The following is an 18,284-nucleotide window of genomic DNA, read 5'->3' as shown; positions in this document are numbered from 1 at the left end:
TGGGTTCTTTTTCATTCTTTCACACAAGGCAATTTAGACATTCCACCCCCTCCCCCAGGAATGTAAGAGCTACTGGTGACACCTTTGTGGGACAGAGTCTGGTGATAAGTGTCCAGGCTTTCTCCCTGTGAGAGCAGCACTGACCTTTGTCCCTTGTCCCTTGTCCCCTGCGTTCACAGCAGGGAGAATGAAAAGCCACAGAGCAATCCCCAGTATCTCACACCCGACTTGCTGTGGATCAGAAATGCAGCAAGAAACGCTGAAGAAAACATGTGAGAGACCCAGTCATCTTTGTGAGACTCTGGGTTCTTAGACTCGGGAGTTCCACTCTTCTGCCCCAAGGGTCTCAGAGACCACTCAGGGAGACAAGATGTACATCAAAGGCAGAAGTTCCCCCAAAACATGTCACATACAGAGCGATGGAGACGCAGAAGAAGACCCAGGTCCTAGGGAGGAAAGCTCACAGAGATGACTGTTTCAAGTTTCAAACCCGGGACAAATGGCTGAGGTGTCTATTTAACCTAACAAAGCAGACCTGGCCTCCAGGTTCTCTCAACATCCCCCAGTCCCTACTTGCCACACTGTATGGCTGACATACCCCACCTTCTACCCCAAACTCTCCAGCCCAGGGGCTGCGCTGCCCTTCCCTCAGAGGCTCTTCTCTGTATAATCCAGACATTTTGGTTTTACCTTTTCCCTTCTCGGCTGCTGCACCTGGTTCCCCTCTCTCCTCGCTTCCTTCCCCTCCCCCATCTCCTCACCTGGCGCCTGGTCACATCTGTCCTGGACTCTCCCAGATGTCTCTGCCTCTGGCTACCGCTCTCCCTTTACCTACATTTTCTCCTCCGCCATTCCTAGGAACACTCATGTCCTGTCTCGTCCTTCCTTTTATTTTTCTTTTCTCTCATTCAGCGGTGACTCTTGAGCCACATTTTTCTTTTACACACACAAGATGTTATTATATTTTTTCTAAAGATAATATTTGATGTTTTTAACAATCTAAGAGTCCAAGGTAAAAAGTAACAATGACCTCAAGGTCTACATGCCAGAAAGGACTAGCACAGGGCTTCAGAGATGACTTTACAGGTCTTTTACAAAAGGAAAAAAAAGTGCTTATGAAATGAAGATACCTGGGCACCCATCATACAAAGTGAGAGTGGATAGGGCCTCTGTGTAATACATGCACTCACAGGGGAGCCACCATCTAGACCAGATGCCATGCCAAGGGAGAACCTAAGACTAGCTGCCCAGTGAGCCCTGCATCATAGGTATGGGACGGGGAGTTACCGATGTTTTGTTTGGGATAGAGCCAGGCTGGCCCTGTGTTTAAGGACTAAAGTAACAGTGGAATGGAGGACAATGGGGACAGTTCTAATTAATTAGAGGATGAGATTAATGTCACTATAACAGCATAGCAGGCCCTGTTTAATAAGCTCGTGTGTGTGTGTGTGTGTGTGTGTGTGTGTGTGTGTGTGTATTGGAAGTTCAGAACCAGACATTTTTCATTAGTGGACCAATTAATTTTCACAACAATATTGTGTATTAACTTTTACTGTTGCCAGGATCCTTTGGGTGGTTAGAATCTGAACTTGTGCCTGCCTATGTGAAGAAGACATCTGAAAGAATTTGGCATTATGGGCACTGATGGCGTAGCATGCAACACCTCTCCCCCACTTCCATCAAGAGACTGCTCACCAATATACATAAGTTGAGTCTATTTCAAGCCAATCTAACCCTAGTACGGTGGCATATGCCTATAATCCCAGCACTGGGAATTCTAAGGCAGGAAGATTGAGAGCTCAAGGTCAGCAAGACCCTGACCAAAGAAAAAGCTAGAATAAAACCAGCCCTACTAGTTTATAATCGAACATCACACTAAAATGATTTTGAAAGGTTTTAAGGAACACTAGAAGAATCCAGTTTAAAACATGCACCTTGTTTCTCAGAAAGTGTTCCCCACCTTATCTTAATCTCTTAGCCAGGTTTGACTTGAGGAAGGAAAGTTGTGGAGCCGGCAGCCTGGGGAGAGAATTCCTCTGAGGTGGTTTTCCTTAGGCACTGGATTGGAATGGCACCGGGGGAGGTAAGGCCTGCAGCGGGCTGGACAAACAAAAGAGATGATCACACACAGGGAAAAATATTTTGCTTACCATCTGAGGTCAGTTCCTCCTGTCTTCCCTTGAGGCCCCACTCACCTTCACAAGGGCAACCTGGCCACCAGTCTCTAGAGCAAGGAATCCAGTGCAGAATCCGAGATTGGTTTGTTGTTTTGGTTTATTTTTGTTTGTTTTCTGAGACAGGTTTTCTCTGTGTAGCCCTGGCTGTCCTGGAACTCACTCTGTAGACGAGGCTGGCTTCGAACTCAGAGATCCTTTTGCCTCTGCCTCCCACCACTACCAGGTTAGAGGAATAATAGTTTGTTTTTTGTTTTTGTTTGTTTGTTTGTTTGTTTGTTTTGTTTTTGTTTTTTTGAGAGAGGGTTTCTCTGTACAGCCTTGGCTGTCCTGGAACTCACTTTGTAGACCAGGCTGGCCTCGAACTCAGAGATCCTCTTGCCTCTGCCTCCCACCACTACCAGGTTAAAGGAATACTAGTTTTTCTTCAAACCTGATCCCAAGGAAATGTAGGCAGAGACCTAGGTCCCAGCCCCCAGACTATCTGTCTCTAGCTAAGCAGGCTCCCCAGAGCCTGGCGTGGCGGGATTTCCTGCACAGTACTCTGGGCCTTGGGAGAACTGGAACAAGTAGGTTGTGTCCAGGCTCTGGAAGCCAAGAACTCCAGCGTGCACCTGAAAGAGGTCCCAGCGAGGCAGAATGGCAAAGGCACGGAGGCCACCCCTTCCAGTTACCTGGAGCTCCACCTGGTTTGGCAAGTGTCGTGAGAGAGGCTCCCTGCATCCTCTATACACTCGTGGTGGTTCTGGCTGACTCGCCAGGAGGGTTGGTTTCCCGACACACGTGAAGCGAAAGGGAAGGGATTTTAGAAACAAACTCGAAACTTTCTCCCAAGCTTGGGAGCTTGAGGTAAATGCTGGCGAGAAACCCAGCAGTACCTGAAATGAGAGGTTACCCAGGACTGGGACTGGCTGCAGCAGAGCCAGGCCAGCAACAGATAGCCCCTCACCAGAAGCCCTGAGGAAGAAACAGTGGCCAACGGCCCTGTAACCCGGGCTCGGTTCCATTCCCACTATGATACCGGAACAGAGGCTCTGAGAGTATGAAACTCAGCTCACCTCTGGCATTATCACCTGCAGAAGATCTATTTATGAAGCCAGTCCACCCACGGAACCACAAGCGGGTGCCAGCTCTGTACAGCTCTCTAAACAACTAATTCTAGCTCTTTTGAGATCTGCTAAGAACCATTCTAAGGCCAGCATTGGTGGTACACTTTTTCAATCCCAGCCCTTAGGAGACAGAGGCTGGAGGACCTCTGAGAGTTTGAGGTCAGCCAGCCTGGCCTGTGTAGTGAAATACAGAACAGGGCAGTGGTGGCACACGCCTTTAATCCCAGCACTCAGGAGGTAGAGGCAGTCGGGTTTCTGAGTTCGAGGCCAGCCTGGTCTACAAAGTATGTTCCAGGCCAGCCAGGGCTATACAGAGAAACCCTGTCTCGAAAAACCAAAAAGAGAGGGGGGGGGAGGGAGGGAGGGAGGGAGGGAGGGAGGGAGGAAGGGAGGGAGGGAGGGAGGGAGGAAGAAAGAAAGAAAGAAAGAAAGAAAGAAAGAAAGAAAGAAAGAAAGAAAGAAAGAAAGAAAGAAAGAAAGAAAGAAAGAAAGAAAAGCCATGGATGTGTAGAGAAACCCTGTCTTGGGTTGGGAGCAGGGGTAAGAACCATTCTGAGCCCTGAGCCTGATTCACACCTGTAAGCACATCACCAGGGACATTAAGACAAGAAGCTACTATGAGTTCAGTCAACTTGACCTCTGAAGGGAGATCTGCCTCACAAAAACAAAAAACAAAAAAAACATAGTGTGCAAGATGGTTCATTGGATACAAACACTTGCCTCTGTCCAACACCCTAGTTTGACTCTTGAGACCAACACAGTAAGTAGGAAAGAACACACTCCCTCCAGTGTTCTCTGACCCCCACTCATGTGGCACGGCATGTGTGCAGACACAGTAAATAGATGTGAAAAGCATAAATAAGTAAAGATAACCAATGACAATAGCTACGCAAGCACATTGTCTTGAACCTTCGAATTTTGACCCTAGAGGTTTTTAACACTCAGAAAAACAGGGTGAATAGTCATGTCTCTGACTCTTCAACCACATGGGCCCCAGATGCCAGAGTGCCTGTGGGGAACAGGAGGGCTGAAGGTGGGTTTCCTGCTGTCTGGGTTGAGCGGAGCATTTCCTGTGCCCTGGCCTTATTAGCACACCGGTGGAGGGTGCTTCCTGTCAGCGACTTTCCATTCTGCCAGAGTGGTTTGCTGTTTTCACACTGCCCTGGGGGTTGGAGGAAGAAGATTTTCTCACGAAAACGCTGGGCCTCTTGACAGTCGCCTCCCTACTCCCCCACAGGCCCCTCATGTTTCCATCAACTGGCAGAAACTAGAGAGTGGCCCTACTGCTTCACACTGGGAGCACAGACAGCTGGGTGAGAAAGAGCACGGCTCCTGCAGTGGGCATTGTGGCCACCTCCAGTAGACCAACTCTGATGAACCTTCTACCAACTCAGCCTGGAATTTCAGGTGAAGGTAGGGAGGTTTGGGTCTTATTACTATTGTTGTTGCTGTTAGTAGTAGTAGTGGTGGTACAGCCGTTCTGTGTGTGTGTGTGTGTGTGTGTGTGTGTGTGTGTGTGTGTGTGTCTCGGAAGATCAGAAGATAATTTGTAGGAACCGGTTCTTGCCTTCCACTATGCATGCAGAGGGTAAACTTGGGTCATTAAACTGGCAGTAAGTACCTTTACCTGCAGAGCCATCGCACCAGCCCAAAGAAGGCAGTTTGTTGGGAGAACATTCTAGAACAGAAGATTAAAAGCTTCAGAAAGAAACAAAAACTAAAAACCAGTTTTGTATGTGAGAACCTTGGTGAATATGATCTAGGAAGAATGACTGGGAGGTGGCTGCATTGCATGAGGTACTCGAAGCCCTGGGGTTCCAGCTCCAGAACCACCTTCATGAGTGCGGTGGTGCACACCTGGAAATCCCAGTGCTGAGGGAGCAGAGGCAGAGGATCAGAGTTCAAGATCCTACACCCCCCATATATGTATATGTATATGTATATGTATATGTATATGTATATGTATATGTATATGTATATGTATATGTATATGTATGTGTATATATGTGTATATATATATATACATATATATATATGTATATATATATATATCATCTTGGGTACTTAAATAAGAAATTTCAATAGTACAAAATGATACAATTTGGAATACATAGGGATTTGGAGAATTTTCTGTCATTCTATTATCTACTTTTTTTTTAAAAGGTGATTATATGCAAAATGCATACCAGTTTACCCTTTTTCCCCTCTATGAATCAGCAACTTAGAAAGAGCTAAGAAAAGTGGAAGCCATACTGGCTAGTCAGTCACGACACTGAAAAGGCTTAGAAGCTGCAAAGCCCCTCAGAGGTCCAGTGATGTACAGCACCCCGGCCCCTCCAGAGGTCACAAGAAGGAACTCAGAGCCCAGCACTCGGCAGGGGACTCTTGGCAGCCTGCAGGGGTGAGTGCTTTGGGAAAGTGAGCCCCAGGGTCCCCTGATCTCCTACAGGAATGGTCTATTTCCAACCCAGACCTGGGTCCACCAAGATGAGCAAACTTGGGGAGCTAAGAGCTGTTTCCCCGAGGGATGCTGGGAGGGAAGAAAAGAGATACTGGGGTTGAGGGGAGAGGGACGGACTGACTGAGAGGTGAATTTCTGAGGGGATCTTCTTCCACTCAGAGGTCCTGACCTCTGCCCTTGAGATTTCCAACCTCTTGGCCTAATCCCTGCAATGAGTTTTTAGATCCTAAAGCCCTTGTCATGAGTGAGAAATGTAACTGCAGACGTCATAAAGTTTTAGGACCTTACAGAGCTAGTCACGGATGTCAACGTGCTCCGGAAGTTTTCAATCTCAAATACACAAAAGGAAAGCATCTGTTGATAGGGCGCTGAGATTTTAGAAACATTAGAATGGGTAAATTCCAGCTCTTCCATCAAAGTAAAAACCCAATGACAGTGTATTCTGTTCCTGAATTGCTGTAGTTTCAGGAAAAGTCAGCGTGATGACCAGAGTAAATCAGTGTCACGAGCAGGTCAAACACAAACGAAGAGGACCAAGTTCCTATCCATCGCTGAAGCCTGGAGCACCCTCTTAAAATGAGTTCCCTCTTTATTATATCTGGGGGGAGTAGAATGGTGTAGAGGTCAGAGGGCAATTTACAGAAGTCAGTTTCATCATATGGGTGTCAGGGATCAAACTTAGCGTGTTGGGCTTGGCTGCAGGTGCCTTTACACACTGAGCCCTCTCACTGACCCCTTAAAACTATTTCTTTTTTAAGTTGACATTTGCTTTATTGTTGTTTTCTCTTTCTTTTTCACTTGGTAGTCAGTAAATAAAATCTGTACTTATGTATTATGTTTAGCACATAGTTTTGCAATACATGTGTATTATGGATGGCTAAATACCGTATGTATTACGTGACATATCCTTTTATGAGAGGATGCTTCAAATAACACTTTTAAGCAATGTTCAAGAATCCATTACTTTCAGCATTGCCATGTTGAACTTCTTCCTTCTACCTGACCTTTGGCACCTCTGGGAACCCTCCCTTACCACCTCTGGTGACCTCCATTCTATTCTCTGAGTCTCTGAGTTCAATCTATTTAGTCTCTGCATATAAGCAAGACGGAGCAGGACCTATCTGTTCCTGGGTTCTTTCACTTAATGCTAGGTCCTCTGGGTCCATCCACCATGTCGCAAATGACAAGATCGTCTTCCCTTTTAAAGCTCAGTGATATCTTTTGCATGTGTATTCCGAATTCTCTCTATCCACTTATCTGTTGATAGACACGCGGGTTAATTCTGCATCTTGGCTATGGTGACTTTTGCTGCAAAGATTATGACAGTACAAACATCTCTAATAAACACGGGAGTACAGACACAGTTTTCATTTGCTTTGAATAAAGTTCTTGTAGTGGGACTGACAGAGCATATGGCGATTCTATTTTTAATTTTTTGGGATAATTGCCATAAGTCATTTTCTACCATGACTGTGTTATTCTCAAAACTACTTCTGTGTTCATTTGTTTATTATTTCATTCACTTATCACTGAACAAATATTCATGAAGCGCTTACCGTGTGGCTTGAGATGCTGAGTGAACAGAATAGGCAAGACCGTGACTCCCTGAGGCTCAGTCAGCGGCAGCGCTTGATAGCAGACATAACCAAATAAATGTATACTCTCAATCAGCCGTAAGTGCTTTGAAGAAGAAACCGAACTGAGTAAGAAAGCTGTGAGTGGTGGATGTGACTGGGGAGGGTCTCTCGAAGGAGGAGAAGACACCTGAGACTTAATGAAATGAGGGGCTCTGCCATGCAGATCCAAGACAGAACTGTTCTTCACATGGATGAAAGCAGGAACAGCAAGCGCTCACGGTGGTCAGCATCAGGGGGAAAGGGGTTTGAAATGAGCCCAGAAGTTAATCAGGAGAAGACATATCACATTATGTCCAAAAAATCCCTACTAAGTACTGACTAGAGATTCACTGTCAGCATGATGGAAAGCCATGGAAGATTCTCAGTGGAGGAGAGACACAGTATGGCTTACTCTGTACAGTGATCCTATGAGCTCACAGGTGAGCATGATATGTTGAGGTCAAAAGTAAAATCCAGGGGCCGGGCATGGTGGCACACGCCTTTAATCCCAGCACTTGGGAGACAAAGGCAGGCAGATTTCTGAGTTCGAGGCCAGCCTGGTCTACAGAGTGAGTTCCAGGACAGCCAGGGCTACACTGAGAAACCCTGTCTCAAAACCCCCCCCCCAAAAAAAAAATAAAATAAAATAAAAGTAAAATCCAGGAGGACCACTATAAAAATCGAGCCGGAACTCATCTTGGCTTATGCCAGGGTGGTAGTAGTGGAAGAACAAGAGTGACCAGACTTAAAGCGGATGCCCTTGCCTAGGGCAAAGCTGATTATTTGAAAGTAGGGCATGAAAGAGCAGTCAGACGGGAGTGATGCCCAAGGGTTCGGACTGTACCACTTGATGGTGGGAAGTCTAGAGGAAAGCCAGTATATGAAGGCAGAATAGGAGCCCAGTTTGGGTTTGAGATATCTGTTGGACAACCTAAAAGAAATAGCCAATAGAAAGTTGGATCAGTGAGCCCAGAACTCAGAAGGACAAAAATCTTTCCAGGTATTCTCTGTTGTTAATATTTGGGGGTCAGCTGCTCGTTCCTGCCAGACTTCCACTGCCTACTTCCTGCTAGAGTGAACATAGCTGCCTGATGTTGCAATCATCTGGTCCCATTTCAACCCCCAAGCAGAGCCATGACTGCCGTCTGCCAGAAAATCGCAAGGTTGCTCAGAGCTCGTGTTGGTTAAATTTCACCCACCAGTCTAATGTTGCTTAGAAACCATCTCCAACATTTTGGGGTTACTCAAGTTCATGGAAGCTGGACTCTGTCACAGAGCCACTCCCTAATTGTGAGTTGAGTAATCCTCTCCCAGCAAGCCAGAAAACCGGGGAGCAGGAACAAGGGGATGCTGGGCCAGATGTGTTTGGCTTTGGAAGCCTGCTGATAGTGTGAAAACAGAAAGAGAATGGCCTCTGGGCCTGAACTATCTAGACTCTTATTCTGTCTCTGCACCTTCTGATCTATGTTACTTTTCTCAGCTATGCTACTTTTCCTTTCTGAGTCTCAGGATTCTTAGATGCAGAACAAGATAGGAGTTCTGTGAAGATTAAATAGCAAATATCATGTGCAGGCCCTCTAGCACCTGAAAGGTGTTCAAAGGAATGGCTTCCTTCCCCATATACAAAGCTCCTCTCTCCAAGAAGTTGTACTTCATAGATGACTTTCTTTTCTTTCTTTTTATTATTTTTAGTTGCATAGTTGTGAGTGTGACTGTGGGTTTGTACTCTGAGGCCAGAGAAATTGAATCCACTGGACCTAGAATTGTAGAGGGTTGTGAGACACTAGCAGGTGCTGGGAATTGAACCCTAAAACCCTGGCAGAGCAGCAAACACTCTCAACCACTGAGCCATCTCTTCAACCCCCTGAGATGATTTTCTCAGAAAAGATTTTTGTCTCCTCCACTGCTCTGAAGAGACCCCATGACCATGGCAACTCTTAATAAGGAAAACAGTTGGTCTGGAGAGATGGCTCAGTTGTTAAGAACACTACTGACTGTTCTTCTAGAGGTTCTGAGTTCAATTCCCAACAACCACATGGTAGCTCACAACCATCTGATGACCTCTTCCAGAGTGTCTGAAGATAGCTACAGTGTACTCATATAAATAAATAAATCTTAAAAAAAAATAAGGAAAACAGTAAAGTGGGGCTGGCTTACAGTTTTAGAGATTTAGTCCATCTTTGTCATGGTGGAAATATGGCAGCATGCGGGCAGATACAGTGCTAGAGAAGGAACCCTGAGTTCTACGTCAGGATTGGCAGGCAGCAAAGAGAGTGACACCAGGCTTGGCTTGAGCTTCTGAAACCTCAAATCCCCGCCCCTAAGACACACTTCCTCCAACAAGGCCACACCTCCAATAAAGCCACTCCCTATGAGTCTATGGAAGCCACTTTCATGCAAGCCACCACGACATCCTTCATCTGGCTCCCACTCTAACTCCTTGGGTTACATGAGGAATCTTATTAAAGGCCTCGAATCTCCAGGCAAGAGACATATTCAATTTAAACCAGGGTTTATTTAGCAAAGCAATCACTCCAAAGAAAGATTGGAGCGAGCACCCAAGGCCACTCAGTCAGTACTGTACTGTTGACTTAAAGGAAGTTTTTATGAAGATATATGAAGTAGGTGGCTGAGTCACAGAGTATGGTGACCTTTTCTTCTTCCCAAATCATAGTTTCCCCTTTAGAGTAATTTTTTCTCATGATTCCCTACAAAAGTTGGAGGAGCTCAAAATTGTAATGCAGACGATATATTAACATTAGAGCACATGTATAGGAAAATGCCAGGGTGCCTTGGTTTCTGATATAACAGGGACAACTTAACTTCACATTCAAGGATGTTTAACCATGGTGGAGCATATGACCACCAGGGGAATCATCTGAGATCCAGGGTGGTTTTTCTCCATTTCCTTGTATCTAACTCTTTGCTTCCCTGCTATCACTTGGGCTCTATCTCCTGAAAGAAATGTCTTCTCCAGCATTCCCAAGCCCAAATCCTATGGCCACCTGGAGCATGACACCTGGTTTTCCTCCTAGAGAGAAAGGCCAGATCATCTTCCCTGGCTTTGTCGTGCTCCTGACCATCATCCTGGTCATCATAGCTGCCTGTATCCTGTGGAGCTGGAAGAAACAGAAGAAGCGTGAGTCCGTGTGTGTCTCCAGTTAAGCTGCACTTAGGACCAGTCTTTCAGCCCAGCATTTAAACCCTGGGGCAATTCCTAATGGGAAGCCATCGCTCTGGAGTCTGATGTCCTTTTCTGATGCTTGGGTCCTAAGCTGTAGCCATAGTGTAGATCTGCCATTGAGAGGACATTGCTTTGGTGTCCTTGTGGTCGGTTCCCTCTTCCTGCCTCTGCCTCTGCCCACTGAATTCCTTGTCCATTGACTGAATTGGAATTATATCTTCGGTGACAGTTGGTAAGGGTGTAGACTGTTTGCTGGGGACCATTGATCCTGAGAATCCCCCATGGTCTGTGTTCTGACTGATTCTCCCACTGTTTCAGGGCCTGTTCCTTACTTCCAAGTAGCTCCATCGTTGACTCTGCCTCCACCCAGACATCGAGCCAAAAATATTTATGACTTCTTGCCCCGGCAGCAGACAGAGCTGGGTAAATTTCTCCTAATCCGTGGAATTCTGATACTCTAAACCTAGGCTCCCAAGATGCATCTCTTACCACTCAGATGCAATTTTATCTAACTGTCCAGGCTGCAAAACAGCACTGAGTGCTCTGAATCTCCAGGTGGGGGGCTGGGCTGGACAACTCTGAACAGAGAGGAGTCAGCTGGGTGTGGGGTCTGCTTTCTCTTGGCTGAAGGCAGCAGAGGACAGCCAGTTACATCATAGGTGGAGAAGACATGAATAGACCATGATGCCAGCATTGGCAGCAAGGGATGGGGACTTCTCCACAGGCATGCCCTAGAATGTGTTCAGGTCTCAGAGGAGCAACCTGTAACTCTGACCCTCTCACCACAGAGTGCCAGACATCCCAGGTTCTCACAGGTTCCATAAAACCCCCATTTATCTATGCAGAGATAGTTGGGGCTGAAGCACCCAGAAGGCTACTGTCTTCTGGATTCATTTTGTTGTTGCAGGGAGACATCAGTTGAGTGGTTTCAGTACCGAGAGCCTCCTCTCCAGAGCATCTGACAGCCCTGAGCCTGAGGTAAGAGCCAAGTGAAAAGGTAGAGATCCAAGAGAATGGCGAGAGAGCGGAGGGGAATGGGGTTTGATCTGCCTACAGCCTATAAGTGGCATTTGGCACACATCCTGCCCAACTTCCTACATTGGAAAGACAAGAAATAATACTTTAACTTAAGGCTGGTATAGCGACACATTCCTGTAACACAGCACTGGAGAAGCAGAGGGCAGGTTGACATTTAGAGGCTAATCTGAAGAACATTGAGTCCCAGGCCTACCTAGACAATATGGGAATGTCATGCCAAGAGAGGGGTGTGGGGAGGAGCCAGCACTTAGGATTTTAAGAAAGGTACATGCATTCAAGTGTGTGATCTTAGAACTGAAAGTGACTATTTTAATAAAGGCATGGCAATTTGTTTATCCAAATAAATGTTGTGCCATTCAGAGTGGTCACTCCAGGAGGCCATAGCTATACCAACAATGCTGTCAGTGTTCAAACCACACTTTAAACCCATCCTTTAAAAAATGTTTACATCTTTATTTATTTTATTGTATATGTGGAAGTGTTTTGCCTGCATGTATATATGAGCACCATGTGTGTCCCTTGTTGCCCAGGGAGGTCAGAAGAGATGGTTGGACCCCTTGGAACTGGAGTTACAGGTGGTTGTGAACTACCGTGTGGGTGTTGAGAATTGAACCTGGGCCCTCTGAAAGAGGACTTGAAAGCAAGTGCTCTTGACTGCTGAGTACTCTCCCCAGCTCCTAAAACCTGCTTTTGGGAATTACTTCTAGGGCCTATGCCAAACCATTTCAATGACTGTAAATAGCAGAGATTTCCCAGAGCTACTCAGCACTGAAGCTGATGTAGAATATATTTGGTCAATGAGAGCATGCTGGTCACTGAGGCTGGAAAGTCAAGGTCAAGGGATGTGTCTAATGAGGCTTTCATGCAGTCGTAACCTGGCACAAGGCATCGTGCAATACAGTTTAAATCAGTTTGATCAGGATCCCACACCGCCATCTACTCCACTTCTGTACTAACAAGATGATTTGTCTCTTTTTAGAAATTATGCAGGATGTCTGCCAAATGACACTCACCTGCTGTAAAACCAGATCTGTGCTGGCCGACGGTAGTGCACACCTTTGATCCCAGCAATTGGAAGGCAAAGGCAGGCTGATCTCTGAGTTTGAGGGCAGCCTGGTTTACATAGTGAGTTCCAGGACAGCCACAGCTACACAGAGAAATGCTCTGGCGGGGAGGGGTCGGGGTTGGGGGACAGAAATCACGTTGTTTCTTACTAATTTATTTTGTGTGTGCATGTGTGAGGGTGTGCTCGTGTTACTGTGTGAATCTGTAGGAAAACACCTTGTGTCAGGCACGGAACAAAATGGCTACACCTATGCTTCCGGGGAAGGGCAGACCTCAACAAAAACAAAATAAAATAAAACTGGACGAGGTTTGTTCCTGCAAAAGCACTCAGAAGGCTAAAGCAGGATTGACCATCGATATCTAACCTGGGCTATTTAGCAACAGGGGAAGACCTTGTCTTATGAGAGAAAGAGAGAGAGAGAGAGAGAGAGAGAGAGAGAGAGAGAAGAAAGGTGGGGCGATTTCACATTAAAGGTACTACATAGGCTTTTCTTGAACTTTCTGGAGTCCTAGAAGCTAATATTCTTCATCTTTTTAGTGTTTTCTGAATACATCATATATAGTAATTCTTTTACCACAAGCAAAACCCCTATAATACAGATGGTGGCATTCGTCAATCCATAGACTTGGAGGTGAAGACACCAAGTTAAGATGTTCAGATTCACGCAGCACAAAGTGGCAAAGCTGGGATTGCCTTCCCAGTCTGAGTCTAAGTCTCCATCTTTAGCCCATACTGCATTGTCCCTCCAGTGTGCTTTGGTGAAGTGTTTATTTATTTATTTTGGTTTTTCAAGACAGGGTTTCTCTGTATAGCCCTGGCTGTCCTGGAACTCACTCTGTAGACCATTTCCTGGTGAAGTGTACTTTCTCCGGGGCATGCCACCATCCTCCCCATTGAGTCCTTCACCGTAGCCCAAATCTGTTGTGACTTAACATCTCACTTCAGCTGTCATTTGTTTGATTGTCTTGTTTAATGTTTTTGCAGTATTGATGGTTGGACCTGGGGCCTTGTACATGTTAAAAGTACCCTACCATTGAGCCTCAGGCCCAACATTGCTTTTCTGAATCTCAGCCCACTTCATCCATCCTCCAGACATACCGGGCACCCAAACACTTGCAGTGTGAGCCTCTGACTTGGAGCCGAGCTCCAGGCACTGTGAAAAGGAGGAGCAGCTGTGTCCCTGTCTCTGCTCTCATGCTGTCACTCTCTTCTTCCTCACAGGCCCCCCAAGCCAATGGTTCCCTTCAGATGCATAGAGTGTCCGTTCATACTGTGGAGTATTCAGTAAACATCTATGACAATGGCACAGTGCCCCAGATGTGCAGGCACCTGGCCTCCTCAACACATCATGTCTGTGTCAGAACTTCCAGAAGTAACCCCAGCATTTCTTCCAAGGAGTCAAATGATTATGTCAATATCCCCACAGTAGAGGACACCTGTGAGACTCTAACTCGCATAGAAAGCACTCCTGAAAATCACCTTGGTCTTCCAAGTGCCCTGCGGCTGGAGTTTGCTGAAGGAGGGCATGCAGGCTGTGGGAATGCCACGGACCACGATGGTTTTTGGGCTCCAGGACCCAAGTGCAGTGATTCACTCAGCGACGGAGACGATTTATCTCAGACTTCAAATGACTACGTCAATATGACAGGGTTGGATCTTGAGAACATCCAAGAGAATCGACCCAGGGGAGCTTTTCAGTGCTGCAGAGATTATGAAAATGTCCCATGGGTAGATACCAATGAGAGCCAGCTGCCGACTCTGGAAGAAGTGGCATCGTCAACTGTAGACCACAGGGAACCTGTCTGGAGGACCCTCTCTTCAGTGTATCATATGGCATTTCAGCCGTCGGCACAGAGTGAGGACAGTGCCATGGTCCATAGAGAAGAGCAGTCAAGCGAAGACTCCAGTGACTATGAGACTGTGCTGGTTGCTGAGTTAGAAGGCAGGGACTGGAAGCAGGGACCTGGTACTCAGCATCCTTCTGATGAAGGAACACCAGGCGACCTAGCTGGAAAGCTCTGTGAGGTGGTCTACCCTGCTGGGTCTTTAGCCACCGAAACATCTGATGAAGATGCCTGAATGCCCTAGCATCTCGGGACTCACTTGCTGAGGGGAAGGAGGCCAAGAGGAACTGGGCACTAGCAGGCTTCCCCAAAGCAAAAGTTTAGGAAGTCCAGAGAATCCTTCCTGAGCAAGATTGCTGTTAGCTCTCAGGCCAACTGAAGAAAGTTAGCGACACTATGTTATGGGGATGTTGGGGATAAAAAGGCACATAGCACTTAGAGTGGAAGCATGACGTGATAGAAAGTAATCAGGGTCACAAACTCCAGCTGGCTACCAAGCAGCTGTGGCCCCGGGCAGGCCAAAAGGAGGATCAGGCTGGGGTAGTGGGAGATTTCCAGCTTGAGAAGAGCTGGTGAGGGTGTAGAACGACAGGAGCCCTGTTGATGCTGGTGGATTACAGATCAGATACCTGCCGTTGGAGCCGTCCATCTCACCCTTAGGATGTGAAACTACTTTCAATGTGTACAAATAAGTTAGTCTATTGTAGATAAGGAGGGGCAGGTTCCCTTTAAGCTGTTTTTACTTTATTAACCTGAGTGATATATGGTCACTTTCTTTTTTTTTAAACTTTTGATTCTCTGTGAATTTCACATCATGTACCCCAATCTCATTCATCTCCCCATGCCTTTCTATCTGCCCTCCACCCTTGCAATCTCCCTCAGCAAAAGAAAATAAAAATAAATTAATTAAATTAAAAAAAAACCACCTCGTTCTGGTTCCACAGTATACCCCTCAGCAAAAGAAAATAAAAATAAATTAATTAAATTAAAAAAAAACCACCTCGTTCTGGTTCCACAGTATACCCTTTTGTGCACATATCTTTACTTGCAAATGTTCATTGCAATGAGTCATTGGTCTGGTTGGAGGTCTCCAGATTCTGCTACACTCCTTTTGGGTATCTAGTTGTTGCCCTATGTCATGGAGATCCTGTAGTGTTGGACTTGCAGGACTGGCCCACTTTGCACGCTCTAGCAGTTCATAGATGGGGGTAGGTCTTGGGGTGGAGCAACTGAAAGCTCTGGATCTGGGCCTGGGTGGTCAGCCTAACAGCTCTCCCATCCCACCAGGGAGAGCTCAGCCAGCAGGGGACAGGGCCAGCTCACCTATGTCCATTCTTTCAGGGCCAGCTCTACTGTTACCCAGGAGAGGTGCTCTCTTTCTCAGAGTCCAGCAGCCACTGAGGGGTGGAGCCAACTCTGCATAGCCCTTGGACATCAACATGGTCTCAGGCCACAGCCCAGAGCAGGGACGTCTGCATGGCCTTTGGTGGTAATGTGAGCCATGGAACGCGTCCTGTACAGACCCCTACTGCGACATGGCCACAAGCCCAGACATGGCCCCAACAGCAGCATGGGCCGAGACTTCACCATGGCCTCCAGTGGCACAATGGACTACTCACAACATGCTAGTCCTCTCTACCCTTGTGTCTTCATTCCACTTCTCTTCATAGTGTTCAAGTTGCTCCACCTCTCTTTCTTTCCCATCTGTCTACCACACACTTGCATAATGTAGTAGCTCCCGCTGAGGGCAGGCTATGTTGCTGCAGGAAGGCCTCTAGGTGTCTTCCACCTGCCTCACATCACATGGTTGTGGGTGGGCCTCTCTCTATGGCCATTTTCACATAAGCATATAACGTACTCTGACATATCCACCCATTTCCCAAGACTTTCCCCTGTCTCGCCTCTTCTTCTCACAAAACCATTGCCTTCTGTTAGACAGCCTCACTTCTGCTTTTCTGTCATCTGTACATAAATGATTTTATGTACCTACATAAAATCTAGGGCCTACTAAAGAGAGCAAACGGAATATTCCTTTTCTTAATCGGTGTAGTACTCACTGTGGTCAGGTACAATCTCAGTGTGCTTTTCTTTGCATTTCTCAGATGGTGATGGTAAACCCTTCTTTCATGTGTTTACTGGCTATCTGTACTTCATCTTTTGAAAAGTATCTATTCCTATCATTAGTTCTATGACTGAATGAATGACTGAATGAATGAATGAAGTGTGTGTCCACTAGGATGACCCAGAACCTAGGCAATGTCACTCAAGGAACCCTGAGCACACTGAACACTCAGACCCTTGTCCCCGAGTACTGCTCTCCAGGAAAAGGGAAAAGGAACAAGAACTTGCTGGAGAAGTGGCTGTTTCTAATCCTGCCTGTGCATATTGTAGAAGGAGGAAGGGTAGAGAGTAGAAAGGGAGTAAGGGAAAGAGAGGCAAGGAGAGAGAGAGAGAGAGAGAGAGAGAGAGAGAGAATGTCCAAAGGAGACAGCTGCAGAGAGTTCCCAGTTCTTTTTTGTTTGTTTGTTTGTTTATTTGTTTGTTTTGTTTTGAGAGAGGGTCTTTCTTTCTTTTTTTTTTTTTTTTTTTTTTTTGGTTTTTCGAGACAGGGTTTCTCTTTATAGCCCTGGCTGTCCTGGAACTCACTTTGTAGACCAGGCTGGCCTCGAACTCAGAAATCCGCCTGCCTCTGCCTCCCGAGTGCTGGGATTAAAGGTGTGCGCCACCACGCCCGGCTGAGTTCCCAATTCTAAAACCTGAAACGACCGGGGAAATTGTTAGTACAAATGTTAAAGTGGCAGTTTTTCTCTATCCCAGCTAGCTCTCAAATAATTGAGACAGAGACTATTAGATTTTTTTTCAACAAGCTTTAAGGCAGAATAACCGGGCAGATATTTATCTATTCCAATCCTCTAAGTTAATCTGGCTTTGCCCCAGCCAAAATCCCCGAGATATTTGCATTTTAGTATTGTTCTGGATCTCTCTGGAACATTCTCCAGAATGTTCTCATGGTGACTCCTGGGTCCTTCTTCCAGGGAGGGTCCTCTCTTCTTCCCTCTCCTCTACAGACTGGGATTGGAAGTCCAACCCTATCCTTTCCTCTGCCCCATCATTGGCTGATCAGCTTTCTGTTGACCAATCAGAGATAACTGGGGAGCAATGTTTAAACAACATTGAGATAGGAGATTCTTAGAATAAGCATTACAATGCACGTTCTGATCACAACCAGATATGGGGACATAGATATCATTTGAGTCATACAAGGATAAACTTTATATAGTACACAATAACATTATGCCAATGGGCAATGAAAAATAAAGTTATTGATTAGTAGTCTCAGAATAATTGTTCACAAAATACATTTCCATAAATTCATTCCAAGGGTGAATAAGTAAATCCACCATGAAGAAAGGATGTGCTGAACTATAGGTGAATCCCAAATACTGTGTGCAGAAAGGATGACGAGAGTAGACAAATTGCCATTAAGCATGCAGAACAGTGCTGTCACTAAGCCTTCTGACGGATGCTAAGACAAGTGAGTGACACCAAAAAGCAAGGTCACAGAATCACACAGGCTCTTCCCTAAATATTTCTTCATTATTGCGGTGGTTTCAACACAAGTTCACAAAATTTCCATAGTTCCCCTGAAGCCTTCTCTCCGGCTGCGTTTAATGATAACGTTTAGAACATGAAAAGCAGAAAATACTAAGTCTGTGGTGGAAAAACTTGGCAGATACCACTTCATCAAGTGATTACAGTTAGTCAGCGTCAGCCCACCAGCACTAAGTCACA

The 18,284-nt window shown here is 46.1% G+C and overlaps 1 protein-coding gene across 5 annotated transcripts; it reads left to right on the top strand.

The window, feature by feature from the left end:
- Positions 1–1,482: 1,482 nt before the first annotated feature.
- On the top strand, positions 1,483–15,488 carry Lax1 (lymphocyte transmembrane adaptor 1). 5 transcript variants are annotated; one of them, XM_006529557.4, is made up of 7 exons: positions 1,483–2,083; positions 4,521–4,696; positions 5,501–5,684; positions 10,396–10,499; positions 10,863–10,967; positions 11,452–11,522; positions 13,870–15,488. In XM_006529557.4, the coding sequence occupies exons 3-7, from the start codon at positions 5,599–5,601 to the stop codon at positions 14,725–14,727; spliced, it is 1,224 nt and encodes a 407-aa protein (XP_006529620.1). In that variant the 5' UTR covers positions 1,483–2,083; positions 4,521–4,696; positions 5,501–5,598; the 3' UTR covers positions 14,728–15,488. The 5 variants fall into 5 exon arrangements, with proteins under 5 accessions (XP_006529620.1, XP_030109855.1, NP_001153121.1 ...); XM_030253995.1 differs by lacking the exon at positions 1,483–2,083 and having other exon boundaries at positions 3,838–4,696; positions 6,207–10,499; NM_001159649.1 differs by lacking the exon at positions 1,483–2,083 and having other exon boundaries at positions 4,397–4,696; positions 13,870–15,476.
- The last annotated feature ends 2,796 nt before the right edge of the window (positions 15,489–18,284 follow it).

Source organism: Mus musculus, chromosome 1 (assembly GCF_000001635.26).
Source record: "Mus musculus strain C57BL/6J chromosome 1, GRCm38.p6 C57BL/6J".
NCBI lineage: Eukaryota > Metazoa > Chordata > Mammalia > Rodentia > Muridae > Mus > Mus musculus.
Note: the sequence above shows the minus strand (reverse complement) of the source record. Positions and strands in the feature narration are given on the sequence as shown.

Excerpts from the sequence above, each read along its gene's own strand:
- Lax1 (XM_006529557.4), top strand. The coding sequence starts at position 5,599 with ATGTACAGCACCCCGGCCCCTCCAGAGGTCACAAGAAGGAACTCAGAG. Across the intron at positions 5,685-10,395 it reads ACTCTTGGCAGCCTGCAGGG|AGAGAAAGGCCAGATCATCT; the intron begins GTGAGTGCTTTG and ends TTTTCCTCCTAG. Across the intron at positions 10,968-11,451 it reads CCGGCAGCAGACAGAGCTGG|GGAGACATCAGTTGAGTGGT; the intron begins GTAAATTTCTCC and ends TTGTTGTTGCAG.